General features: G+C 36.1%; 1 protein-coding gene across 1 annotated transcript in view; it reads right to left on the minus strand.

Annotated features, from left to right (window-relative positions):
- The window catches only part of LOC107753847 (junction plakoglobin-like), a 44483-nt gene that overhangs the window by 6287 nt on the left and 25922 nt on the right, over window positions 1–12274 (minus strand). The window contains exons 2-9 of the mRNA XM_016570114.1: window positions 6499–6553; window positions 5701–5868; window positions 4049–4302; window positions 3721–3959; window positions 2104–2305; window positions 1811–1955; window positions 1137–1240; window positions 564–902 (exon numbers count right to left, since the gene is read on the minus strand). Coding sequence (XP_016425600.1) covers window positions 564–902; window positions 1137–1240; window positions 1811–1955; window positions 2104–2305; window positions 3721–3959; window positions 4049–4302; window positions 5701–5868; window positions 6499–6511 — 1464 coding nt within the window. The 5' untranslated portion in view covers window positions 6512–6553. The remainder of the gene's footprint in view (window positions 1–563; window positions 903–1136; window positions 1241–1810; window positions 1956–2103; window positions 2306–3720; window positions 3960–4048; window positions 4303–5700; window positions 5869–6498; window positions 6554–12274) is intronic.

Below are 12274 nucleotides of genomic sequence, written 5' to 3' on the forward strand. Positions count from 1 at the left end.
GGCTCGGTTTGCGTTTCCCCTGCAGTTCAGTACCGCTTTAGAGTGGGCGGGATTATTCACATGTCGTTATAGTTGCACCGCCTCTACTGCCACGACTCCTAAAAAAAACGTTTTCATTCCGTGCCGCCCCATCAAGCTTTTGCTGGATCCGCTCCTCTGCTATCAACGAGAGGAACGTCTGTACTTCCGCAACAGACAACGAAACTTTTTGGTTGTTAAAAAAAGGTGCGCTCGTTCAAAACAGTTGCGTTCGATCCTTCGCTGGCTGTGCTGATTTAAATCTAGCGGTTCTTTTGTGTTTGTGTCGCAAGTTCAGTGACGCAGGTAGTGACGATTCTCTCCGGCCAATCCGTGATCAGCAGAGTTTACACGTCACGTTTTGGTAACGGTACGGTTCGCTTGGAACCCCAACCGAGGTGGTACTAAAAAAAGTACCAGGTACTGTACCCAGTGGAAAACCCCCCAAAAGTGAACCTTACTGAGCCGTACCGTGCCGTACCATGCAGTGGAAAAGCGCCATAAGGCACTAATTTGTCAGTTTTGTCTGTTTTTTTTTCACTTACCTTTACGACTGGCCAGTAGTAGGGCTGATTGAGCAATTTGACGATAGCCGGGATGCCGTAATGCATTCGAACGGCATTCTGTGCGATCTCGGCCTCTGGGTGCCGGCTGGTCAGGTGACGCAGGGCGCAGACAGCTGGCTCGATCACGTCTTGTTTTGAAGCGGCCCTCAGGATGGTGTGAATCAGAGCCTCCACGCCGTTGCTCTGGGTCACCTGTGTTTTGTTGCGTGTGTTGTTGCAGGTGAGGTTGGACAGGATGCCTGTGGCGCAGGTGAGCATGTTGATGTCATCAGAGGACAGCAGGCCGACCAGCACTTGGAGCAGATTTTCCATTCCGTCCTGCAGGGGGCGAGAGAGCGAGCATGTGTTGGCCTGACACATATTATACATGCAAAGAATTTCCTGTTTTTTTTATTGCTCAAAAATCAAGAACAGTACACAAAAAAACAATACAACCATCAATACAAAACAAACAAACAATAACAACACAAAATAAAGTAAAAACAAATAAAGAAGAAGAAGAAGAAAAAGTGTCTGCGTGAAAGACAGATGGTGTTAGATGTATAAACTGACCTGTTTGGTTGCAGCATCTGACAAGTTTCTCAAGGTCCACAGGCAGTTTTGCGTCAGACGCTGACTAGAGCCGGTCAGATGCTTACCAATAGCTTGCATTCCACCTGAGAGAGAGAAATTGTTAGATACACTTGTGATTAGCAGTGTTATTATAGCTAACTAAAACCATAAAAAAGTAAATAAAATAAATGTCAACTGAAAAAAAAAAAAATTTTAAACAAATATTTTAAATGTATTTAATGTATATATTAATTTTTTTTTTTTTAATTAATAAAATACTTAAAACTTTATATTGCCAAAGGAATATTTCTCATTTTAATTTAGTTTAACTTGGAGTACCGAAATTACAAAATCAAAACTGAAATAAAAAAAATGTAAACTGTGTTATAAAAAATGACAAACACAACAAAATTACTAAAACTTTAACTAAAATTAAAATGGAAAATACAATATATATATACAATTAATTATTTAGCCTTTTTTGTTGCCCACCCGGCAAAAAACGTAAGTTTGATTGAAAGCCACAAAATTTCAACTATCATTGATGTCTATAGTGGATTAGTATAATTAAAAGTACGTGTGATGGAAGCCTTAGCAAGCACAACTAATTAAACACACTAATTACTTTATATATTATATTTAGAAGAAGAGTTCAGTTTTCCAATTTGACTTACCGGCATCTACAATAGCGGGTTTGTTACTAGGACAGACTGAGAGCACTTTGAGCACACGGCTAGTGGTCCAGAGCAGCTTCTCATAGTTGTAGGTCCTCATGATGTTCACTAGACCCTCAGGGCCACCGTTAGCCAGGATAATTAGCTGAGAGACAATCACACTGATGTTAACACGACACACCATCACATTTCAATGAAAACTCTACACATTTGAACAAAGAACAAGAACACAAGAAACAGGAAATCAAGAACTAATACATTTATTTGTCATTTGAAAATATAATAACAAGCACCTTGCTCTCCTGGTTGCCATAGGAAAGCAGCTGTAGGCAGTCTGTGGTGATGGCCAGAAACTTGTGGTTGCTTTTCTTCAGCAGGGGAACCATCCTCTGCAGACCGTCAGCCAGACGCACCGCCATCTTGGCTCCCTCCTGATGCAGAAGGAGATTGTGCAGGGTGGTGATGGCATAGAAAAGAACCGAATCCATCGGAGAGCTACAAAAGAAATGGGTTGGATGTTCAGATCAAGTGCAGATCAAGTGATTTATTGCTATAATTAAGTAAAGTTGCAAAGTTACATTATGTTCCTAATAATGTAAAAAAAAAAAATTTGAAGCACACATTTGCAATAAATCAAAAATATAATTTCTAAATAATTTATTTATTTCAAGTAATAGTTTATCAAAAAAAAATTGTCATCGTTTAATCATTTTTTTGCATCTTACTGAAGTATAAATTAAATCTCCATTTACTTCCAAATCAAGTGCTGGAGTAATTTCCTAATAATTAGGAACATCAGTGTTTCAAATCATGTAAATAAAGCACTGAAGCACACATTTGCAATGAAATGCATCAAATCAAATAAGAGAAATCTGTTGTTATGTGCAATAAATTCATAAATTAATATAGCTTTAATTTAGGGTGACATAAATACGATATGGAAGTCTTATGAACCAAGTTTTTATTTAAAAAATTTTTAAGTAATAGTTTACCCCATTTTGTCATTATGTTGTTTAAATGAGATTTCCTTTTTTATTTCATCAATAAAATGCAAAAGGAAATCTTAGGCAGAACATCTGAGCTTGGTATTAAAGAGTTTTTGACTGCTTTTTTTGCAGCTTACTGAAACATAAATCACTGTCTAATTTCAAATCAAGTGCTAATAATAATTCCCTAATAATTAGGAATATCTATCATTTCAAAAAATCGTTTAAAATAATGTAAATAAAACACTAAATCACACATTTGCAATGAAAGGCATGCAATCAAATGAAAGAAACGTGTTGTTATGTCCAATAAGTGCATAAATTAACACAGCTTTAGTTTAGGGTGAAACATATACGACGTATGTGACCCTGGAGCACAAAACCAGTTTTAAGTAGCAGGGGTATATTTTTAGCAATAGCCAAAAACACATTGTATGGGTCAAAATTATCGATTTTTCTTTTATGCCAAAAATCATTAGCACATTAAGTAAAGATCATGTTCCATGAAGATATTTTGTAAATGTATTACCGTAAATATATCAAAACTTCATTTTTGATTAGTAATATGCACTGCTAAGAGCTTCATTTGGACAATTTTAAAGGTGATTTTCTCAGTATTTTGATATTTTTGCACCCTCAGATTCCAGATTTTCAAATAGTTGTATCTCAGCCAAATATTGTCCTACAAACCATACATCAATGGAAAGCTTATTTATTCAGCTTTCAGATGATGCATAAATCTCAATTTAAAAAAATTGACCCTTATAACTGGTTTTGTGGTCCAGGGTCACATATACGAAAGTTTACCCTAAAAATGAAATTTTGACATAGTTATGTTGTTCAAATGACATGAGGGTGAATAAATGACAACAGCAATCTCATTCTCAGGTGAACTAGTCCTTTACTTCAGTGTGACTCTCTCACCTCAGCATGCGCACCAGAGCGGGAATGCCTCCTGATTTGAAGATGGCGAGCAGCCCCTCGCGCTGGTGTGAAAGGTTGTGCAGGATGCTGGCTGTGGCGCGGGTCGTCTCCATGTCAGACGTGTTCTGCATGGCTCTCACAACAGCGGCCACCATCTGCGGGGACTGCATCAGAGCCCGGCGGGACGCCTCCTTGCGGGTCAGCTGGTTCACGATCATTGCGGCCTTATTCACCACGACCTGAAGCCAAGAGAGAGGGTCAGAGGTCAGGACATGAAGATACAATAGAAAAAGCAGAGATTGAATATTCGACACGAGCAGCGAGGTACCTGGTCCTCATCGTTGAGGAGTTTGGTGAGCTCTGGAATGGCGCGGGTGGCGAGTTCGGCGTCGTCCTGGTAGTTGATGAGATGAATGATGGCGGCTTTGAGCTGCTGAGACGGTTCGGCCAGCTTCTGTACATTGGTCTGCTGGGACGGATCCATCTGCGTGGAGAGGACGGCCGTTCCCTCCATCACTGTCTCAGGAAACATGGCCGCTCTTATGCGCTGGGCCCGAGTCATATTATATTGAGACTCCACGTCTATAGGAGAGAGTGAACTATAGTTTAGACAACTATAAACTAACTTTTTTTTTTTTAAGTTTCTATGCTTATTTTGGTGGAAAAGAATCTGAAATAAATCTGCAGTTCAACATACTGTGGATCCTGGCGAAGGTAATTGGTAGAAATAATAAGGGAAAACTTGCTACATAATAGTTTTGGTGTACAGCATACAATAAACCATATTTTAATCATGATTAAAGAATTTCTGCTCGATTTATTAAGCATAATTGCCTGTGATGTTTGCTGATTATTTATACTAAAAATGTTTTATTTTAATTTGGCATCTGCATTATCTTGCATTGGCAACAAGCCACCACAAGCTTTCATGGCTGCGGGTTGCCAGATGTCAAGAGTTTAAATCCCCCAATCAGAACTTTTCTCTTAAAGGAGAAAGGTTCTCTTAAAGGAGAAGGTTCACCCAAAAATAAAAATTCGAAAACCCTCATGTCATTCCAAACTTGTAAGATGTCCTTATTACGTTTCTGGCCCTTGATCGTGGTAGTTGTGTTGCTGTCTATGGAGGGTAAGAGAGCTCTCGGATTTCATCAAAAATATCTTAATTTGTGTTCCAAAAATGAACGAAGGTCTTACGGGTTTGGAACGGCATGAGGGTGAGTAATTAATGACAGAATTTTCATTTTTGGATGAACTAACCCTTTAAAGGCACAATATGTAAAAATGTTTTATTAAAATATCCAAAAACCACTAGAGCAGTGTTATATATAATGACGTCATAACCCCTCGATTTCCGGTTTTGTTTTGTAGAAAACATGGAAACACCAAAGACGCTATATATGCAAATTTTCCTGTGTGCACAGGCAACAAGACGCAAATATGTTGTGCATTTTAATAGACCGGTGACGACCGCACAGAGTAGCATTATAACAGAACTTTCAAATGTATCTAGTATGATAAAACAGCACTGCTTTTTTTCCCCACATACTCACAACCGGAAGGAGCGGAAGCGGTCGACTGTCGCATAATAAAAGCTCTGCTGCTTTCGAGCCGCTAGCGGCGAAAATTACATATTGTGCCTTTAAATCAATACATTTTCAGCCCAGTGGTTCACTTAATCTTCCCAACCTGGAAACCATGCACACATGCTCACTGCATTACGGAAAAAGTGCTGATGAGCTGATAACACCACCAGACATTAAAGTAAAAGTTTAGAGATCTCCACTGAGATATTCTGCTCAAATAGAGCCAGTCTGTTTTCTTTCATGCGACTGTTACGCTGCTTACTGTGACCAAATCTTGTTCTCTTGCTTGTGTGAAAGTGCGATAGTTCTGATGAAATTTAACAATTTTAAATGACAATAATCATGATTAACTGTTTAACCGTTATCGTGCAGCCCTAGTTTGTGATGGGTTTTTCACCTGCAGGGTTCTCTGTGAATGTGGTGGTGTAGGAGAATTTCTTGGTGCTGTACTGTGCTCCATCTTCATCTGAGCGAACCGTAGTGGCTCCAGACTGGATGCCTGAATCTGTCCCATAATACGACTGCTGCCACTCTGAGACCTTCACCGTGCCTGGGGCCTCGGCCACTGATACACACATATACAACACGAGTTTGAATTGATCGATTGCCTCTGTTTTATCAAAACCGTATAAAACACCCACTGAAGTTACTATTATAATCAAGCAAAACTTGAAACATGGAATATGGTGGACAGATGACCTCAAAGCTATTAAACATGGATTACAAAGCCCAAAACTCCAACTCATAAAGAACTGTTAAACTGATTGGGCATTTTATAACACTATTTTAGAGATTTTTCAATTTAAATGATCAGTCAGTATTAAATATCAGGTATTTAGTTGTGCATGCTCTTTTTCCTTTATTTTTAGACTTTTTTTTTTTTTTCCATCAACTAATGTTCAATTTAAATTCATCTTTAAAGCATTAAGTAAATAATACATTTGAGTAAATAATAAATTCAAATGAAAATGAATATCCATTTTTTATACTGGACATTATAATGTTCACTTACAACAGCAATTAAAGTTAGGCTTTTAGTGTTTTATTTCTTTCAGTTTCTCTTTTACATAAAATGGTAAATAAAAACAGATTTAAATCCTGGCCATTTAGTGATTATCGGTCATAACATGAAAATATGAATTGGATTATGTGCATCACAAAGAGTTTTAATAATGTGACAATAGCATCTACTTACAGTGCATTTCCATTTTGGCCTCCTGGACTCAAACCAAACAGTTCAAAAGTAAAACCTGTAAAATGAAAAAAAAAACAACAACCACAGATTAAACAAATATTGAAACTGACTTGTGATAATCATTGTACCAAATGTAATTAAGACCTCCTGCAATCTGTTCTTGATCAGCAGGACAAAACAGCATTATAAACTGAAGTTCAAACAAACACAAGCAATCGAAACTGGTGCAGAGGATCATGGGAGAGGAGGGCGGGCGGCAGTGATGGGGGAATGTCAGCGGTAGTTTTTGACCCTTGGCTTCTCAAACAAAGCGTGTGAGCTAATGCTTGATTGCAAGCACAACAACCTCACAAAACCGGCTCTGCGTGTTTCAACATTTACACACCAAACCCTCCTCTTTCTCCAGCTCTCACACATTTAAACACACAACTACACTGTTCATTTCAGACAAAAGCTCGATATTGGAGCAGTATGTTTCTTCAAATCCATTCATAAGTTAAAACGAGGCAATAATAAAACCTTGTTCTCAAAATAAGCAAGACAGACTGAATGTATTTGGCTGCCATCACTTTTTCTCCTTTCACTTTTATCTGCACCTTGTAGTCTCTTGGCTTCACTTGAACTCCTCCTCATACGTTATTAATTAGTTCTCTCCAACCCTCCTTCAGGTAATCTACAGCACATCCTTCATTTCTCTTGCTCTTTTTATAGCATACTCTGACTGTGTCCAACCAAAACCTTTGAACCCCAGAGGAGAAGAAGAGCATTTATCAGACAGGTTAATATAGATTCTTGCATTTTTATTGAAATTGCTAACTGCTTTGGTATAAACATTTGATCAACACTTGGCCACATAAATGTGCCCCCATAAAACAGACATAAATCATCAGATTTATTCCTATTCCTGTGTTATATGCAAATATCTGTTTGGGAGGAGTTAAAAAAAAGCAGATGCATTTACTCTTATTCGAGTCAGGTCTTGTATGCACCTCAAACAACCTTCTGAAGTAGTTTGATTAGATCTAGAATGTGTCTTGAAGGGTATTTGCACTCTTTTTTTTACGTGACTGGATAGCCATAAATGCATAAAATGACCAAGTGTAAATAAAAAACGCAGAGGACAGATCAACATATTTGATGTTCAACCAATAATTATTGTGATAATAAATTACTGCCAGTAAATATTATTTCAGAATAACCGGATAAAAGTATTTAGCATTTAACAAAAACAAAAATGTTGTATTTATTTTTAAATAGTTATATATTTATTTATCTATATGTAGTAAATATAGTTAAAAATAAAATAAAACAACCTAACTTCATATTCATCATTTAAAAAAATAATAATTATATATATTTATTATTACATATTTATTTATTTATTTATTTATATCTATAATAAATAAAGTTTATTATTTTCTGGTTAAATGGATTAAAAAGCTTAACTTTATGCTCAGCATTTAAAAAAATATAAAAATAAATAATATATTTATTACTATATTGTTATTTTGATCTATAATAGTGTTTATTGTCTGATTAAGTGAATAAAAACTTTGTACAATATAAAAAAATATATATATATAAATATAAAAATAAATTATATTAAATATATAAAAATTATACATGTATAAACACTAACTGTAATAGATGAATATTAATTATAAAAAAACATTTTTAAAGCACCCGAACAATTCTGATAGAAAGTATAATAACAATAAAGAAAAACAAAAGCACAAACACACTATATTTTTATTGCTAATAAGCAAAAAAGACCTGACCTAAGCATCCCAGCACTCATGACAGCTGTTTTATTCTGCTTATATTCCTAAAAGAGGTGGGACCTATCAAGAACAGGCCTCAGGAAATAACAACCTGATTGGTTTATTAGAGCAGCCAATGAGCACCAGTAAATATATTATAAAACATTAGCATGAATTAACCAAGCACCTAAATGCACAGTGAAGTAGTTTCATGGATTCATTCCAATAAACTTTTCAAAATGCACGTAATCAGAGGCTTGACATTCCCCAATCATGTAATGAAATGAAAGTTACATTTTAGACTGTCTCTGAAAAATACATGCGCTGCACTTTACAGAACATCATGAGAACAGCCTGAACACATATTTTGAATGCCTTGCATGTCGACACTTGAAGAGAGCGTGAACACACACACACACACACACGGCTGGGCTGCCACTAAGAACAGAGTTTTTTAGCAAACATTTTCTCTAAACCGCACAACAGCAATACCAAGCAGATGTCAGTTGGTTTGCAAAGCTTGTGGTTGTTTATTCGTGCCAAAATGTGCCTAGTGCTGACACAAATAGTCTTTTCGTGTGTTACTACACATCACTGAAATGGTTCTTTAGAGTTAGTTTTACTTCAAGGTCATAGTAAGAGGTTTTGCATATAGCTAAACTAGGTCCTGTGAGTTTAACTCCCTTCACGTCAGGACACACCTAACTGGGTGTAACCAAGTCAAAAACCTGTCAAAACACGTAAAACGCAACACGCAGCGACTCCTGCCAGCCCTCCAGGTGAACGATAGCAAGTGTCTGTGTGAACACTGGGTGTGGATGTTTTCTCAAGCTCCTAGTCTAGTGAACTAAAGAATCACATTTACACACCCACTTGGGTAAGTTCTTACACCGTGCCGCAATTTGCAATAAAACATAGCAGATTATGACAGATTAGGCGAGATAGCATTCGAGATCAGCTTTACACCTTACTGATTTTGGTCGCGGACCAAACGATTCCAGTTGGTCTTACTAGTGCATACTTGCATGCAGACACTAGGTCTGTTTTAAAGGGTGAGGTCAATCGCACAATTACAGTGACACACCCAAATGACACTACATGAAAAATCTGACAGATTTACACCTGAAAGAACCTGAGACATATCCAAGACCAGCAGTGGGCTCTTGACTTGAGGCAGTAAGCCACCACCCAGCAGACTCGAGAGTCGGGACTTGGACTGCAATTACGTATGAACCTGGACTCGGACATTTCGGACACAGAATTTTTTTCAGAGTACAGACAAATCCATGTCACGCGTAACATGAAAGATTAAAAAATAAGTAAAAACATAAAGTTAAGATAAAAAGATATTAATAAACATCTCCCACTCAAACTCAATTCATTAACTCTTTCCCCGCCAGTGATAAAAAATAAAATAAAAAAAAACCTTGCCAGCAACCACTATGAGCATTTTCACAAAACTTTCATGGCAATATGTTGAACATGCAATATGTCAAACAGAACCTCTGCTTTTCAACAACAACAACAAAAGTTAGTATTATTATAAACCTTATGCATCAGAGAATCAATTGCGTAGACATCTTTAGAATTTTGTTTTCAAACTTCCATTTTTTCGATAGCTCTATAGTAGGGCTGCACGATAAATCGAAATGGAATCGAAATCGCGATTCGACAGAAGCTGCGATTGTCATGCGTACACTGTAAAAAATGACCGTGAATTTAACGGTAAAAGACTGTAAAAATGCTACAGTAAAAACCTGTTAAATGGTTAACGGTAAATTCCCCTACTATATATGGTGAAAAACTGTATTGGACATTACATGTAATGGACATTAATTTTACGGTAGTATACCGTTTTTGGAAGTGAAAAATACCGTATAATTTACAGTGAATAACCGTAAATTGACATTCCCAGAATTCCCTGCGTTACATTTCAAATTTGATGTTTTTTTGTTGAAATAACTATGTTTCTTAGTTTTTTTCTTATCAGTTTTGTATATTAGGGTTGTGTGGTACACCTAATGTTGTTAAATGAATGTTTATTGCATTATTTCAGTGTCATGTGTGTTACCATGATGGTGTTTGGTGTTTGTGTGAATGACACTGTGCACCTTCTATATATGTTATTATTTAAAAGCTGCTTGTGATAGGCTTTGGTCCATCATGTGACTTTCACCACCTGCATTTGGTGGTTATCAGTGTATTACAAAAGTACAAAACAGATTTCAGTACTTCAATAGGTTGGTATATTAACATTATATCAGTTAATGAAATTACAGTATTTAACTGTAAATATAAGTTAAAACCTTAAAACCTAAAACATTGCTACCGTATTTTTTACGGTAAAATTCCAGCAACCACAGCTGCCGTTTTTTTACCGTAAATTTTACGATTTTTTTTTTTACAGTGTACACTTGTGCATACAATGTGAAACTGTTGCATGCACTACTGTTGTATGTATTGCTATAACTGTTGTATGTATAACTGTTGTATGTATTGCTAATGCTATAGCAAGACTGCTTTTGCAGTTATGCTGTTACTGCACCTACACTTGTGCATACAATGTGAAACTGGCTTAATGACAAAATGAGGAAGAATGATGTTGTGTGTGTAAAAATCAAGTTGGAGAAGTTACTGTAATTTCATCCTTGTTAATGTGTGTTTTATGTGTGTGTAAAGTTGAATTTCCAGCATAAGGTGGGCATTATGTACTGCAGAGCAGGACAGAGTACTGAAGAGGACATGTATAACAATGAGAGCGCCGGACCAGAGTTCGATGAGTTTCTGGACCTTCTTGGAGAGCGAGTACGACTCAAGGGCTGGGAGAAATACAGAGCTCAACTAGACACCAAAAGTGAGATCAAAACTCAACATGCAGTCAGTCTTCATACAATTGCACCATAGTACAATAGTATTAGTGTTATTGCATGTGTTGTGTGTAAGTAGAATGTAATTACAATATTGTTTATTTTTCTTTTTTATAATTGTTCCATGAAAAAATAAATGTAAATTCCCATTTTTTGCACATAAACTTGGTGTTTATATTTTGTTCACAGGAATAAGTGACATTTTACAATATATTTAAACAGAAAACTCTTATTTAAAATTCTAAAAATATTTCACAATATTCCTGTTTTTACTGCATTTTTGATTAAATAAATGCAGCCTTGGTGAGCATAAGAGACTTCCTTCAAAAAACATTTTAAAAATCTTTTGAACAGCAGTGTATATGCAGAAAATAGAAAGAAAACTGTACAGAGAGTGACAATAACAGATTTTGATTGGGTGTGTGATAGTAGTGTTTGTGTGTTTATTTGCAGCTGACTCCACTGGTACACACTCACTGTATACTCGCTATCAGGATTACGAGGTTATGTTCCATGTCTCCACCATGCTTCCATACACAGCCAACAATACACAACAGGTAATCTACACAACCCTAGAACGTCCCATTAAAACTGAGCACCAGTTACAGTATATCAATAGCACAATCATATGAATCAGCAGTAGGATATGCATTGGGATCTCATTTGCATGTGCAAATCTCCTGGTGTCTCCCCTTGTGCAAAAGAAATATACTTTAGCATACATTTAAAAACCGTACTTATTGCAGAAATAGTGTACTTTAAAAGAATATACTTAAGTGTGAACTGAATGTAGTGTTTTCAGACTCATAATTGCATGTTAATTAGAATTAAATGGAAATGTATTATAGTTTAATTGTATATTAAATGCAGTTAGCTGAACACTATAGGCTGCTTTTTTGACCAGCTTAAGTATCACTTAAGTACATATTTACATGTAATTTCATAACTATGTTGTATATGAAATATGGCTAAAGCACTGCTGAATGTACTGACAGGCATGTATGATAAATAAAATATACTTTAATGTCATTTTAATGAAACTTGTATGTTACGTATTTAAATATATTTGTAATTACACATTTGTGATGATGAAGCTGCAATTTAGTACATTTAAAAATATATTAACTTTAATTGTAATATGGAATAACA

Source organism: Sinocyclocheilus rhinocerous, unplaced genomic scaffold (genome assembly GCF_001515625.1).
Source record: "Sinocyclocheilus rhinocerous isolate Xijiao unplaced genomic scaffold, SAMN03320098_v1.1 scaffold711, whole genome shotgun sequence".
In the NCBI taxonomy this organism is placed as follows: Eukaryota; Metazoa; Chordata; class Actinopteri; order Cypriniformes; family Cyprinidae; genus Sinocyclocheilus; species Sinocyclocheilus rhinocerous.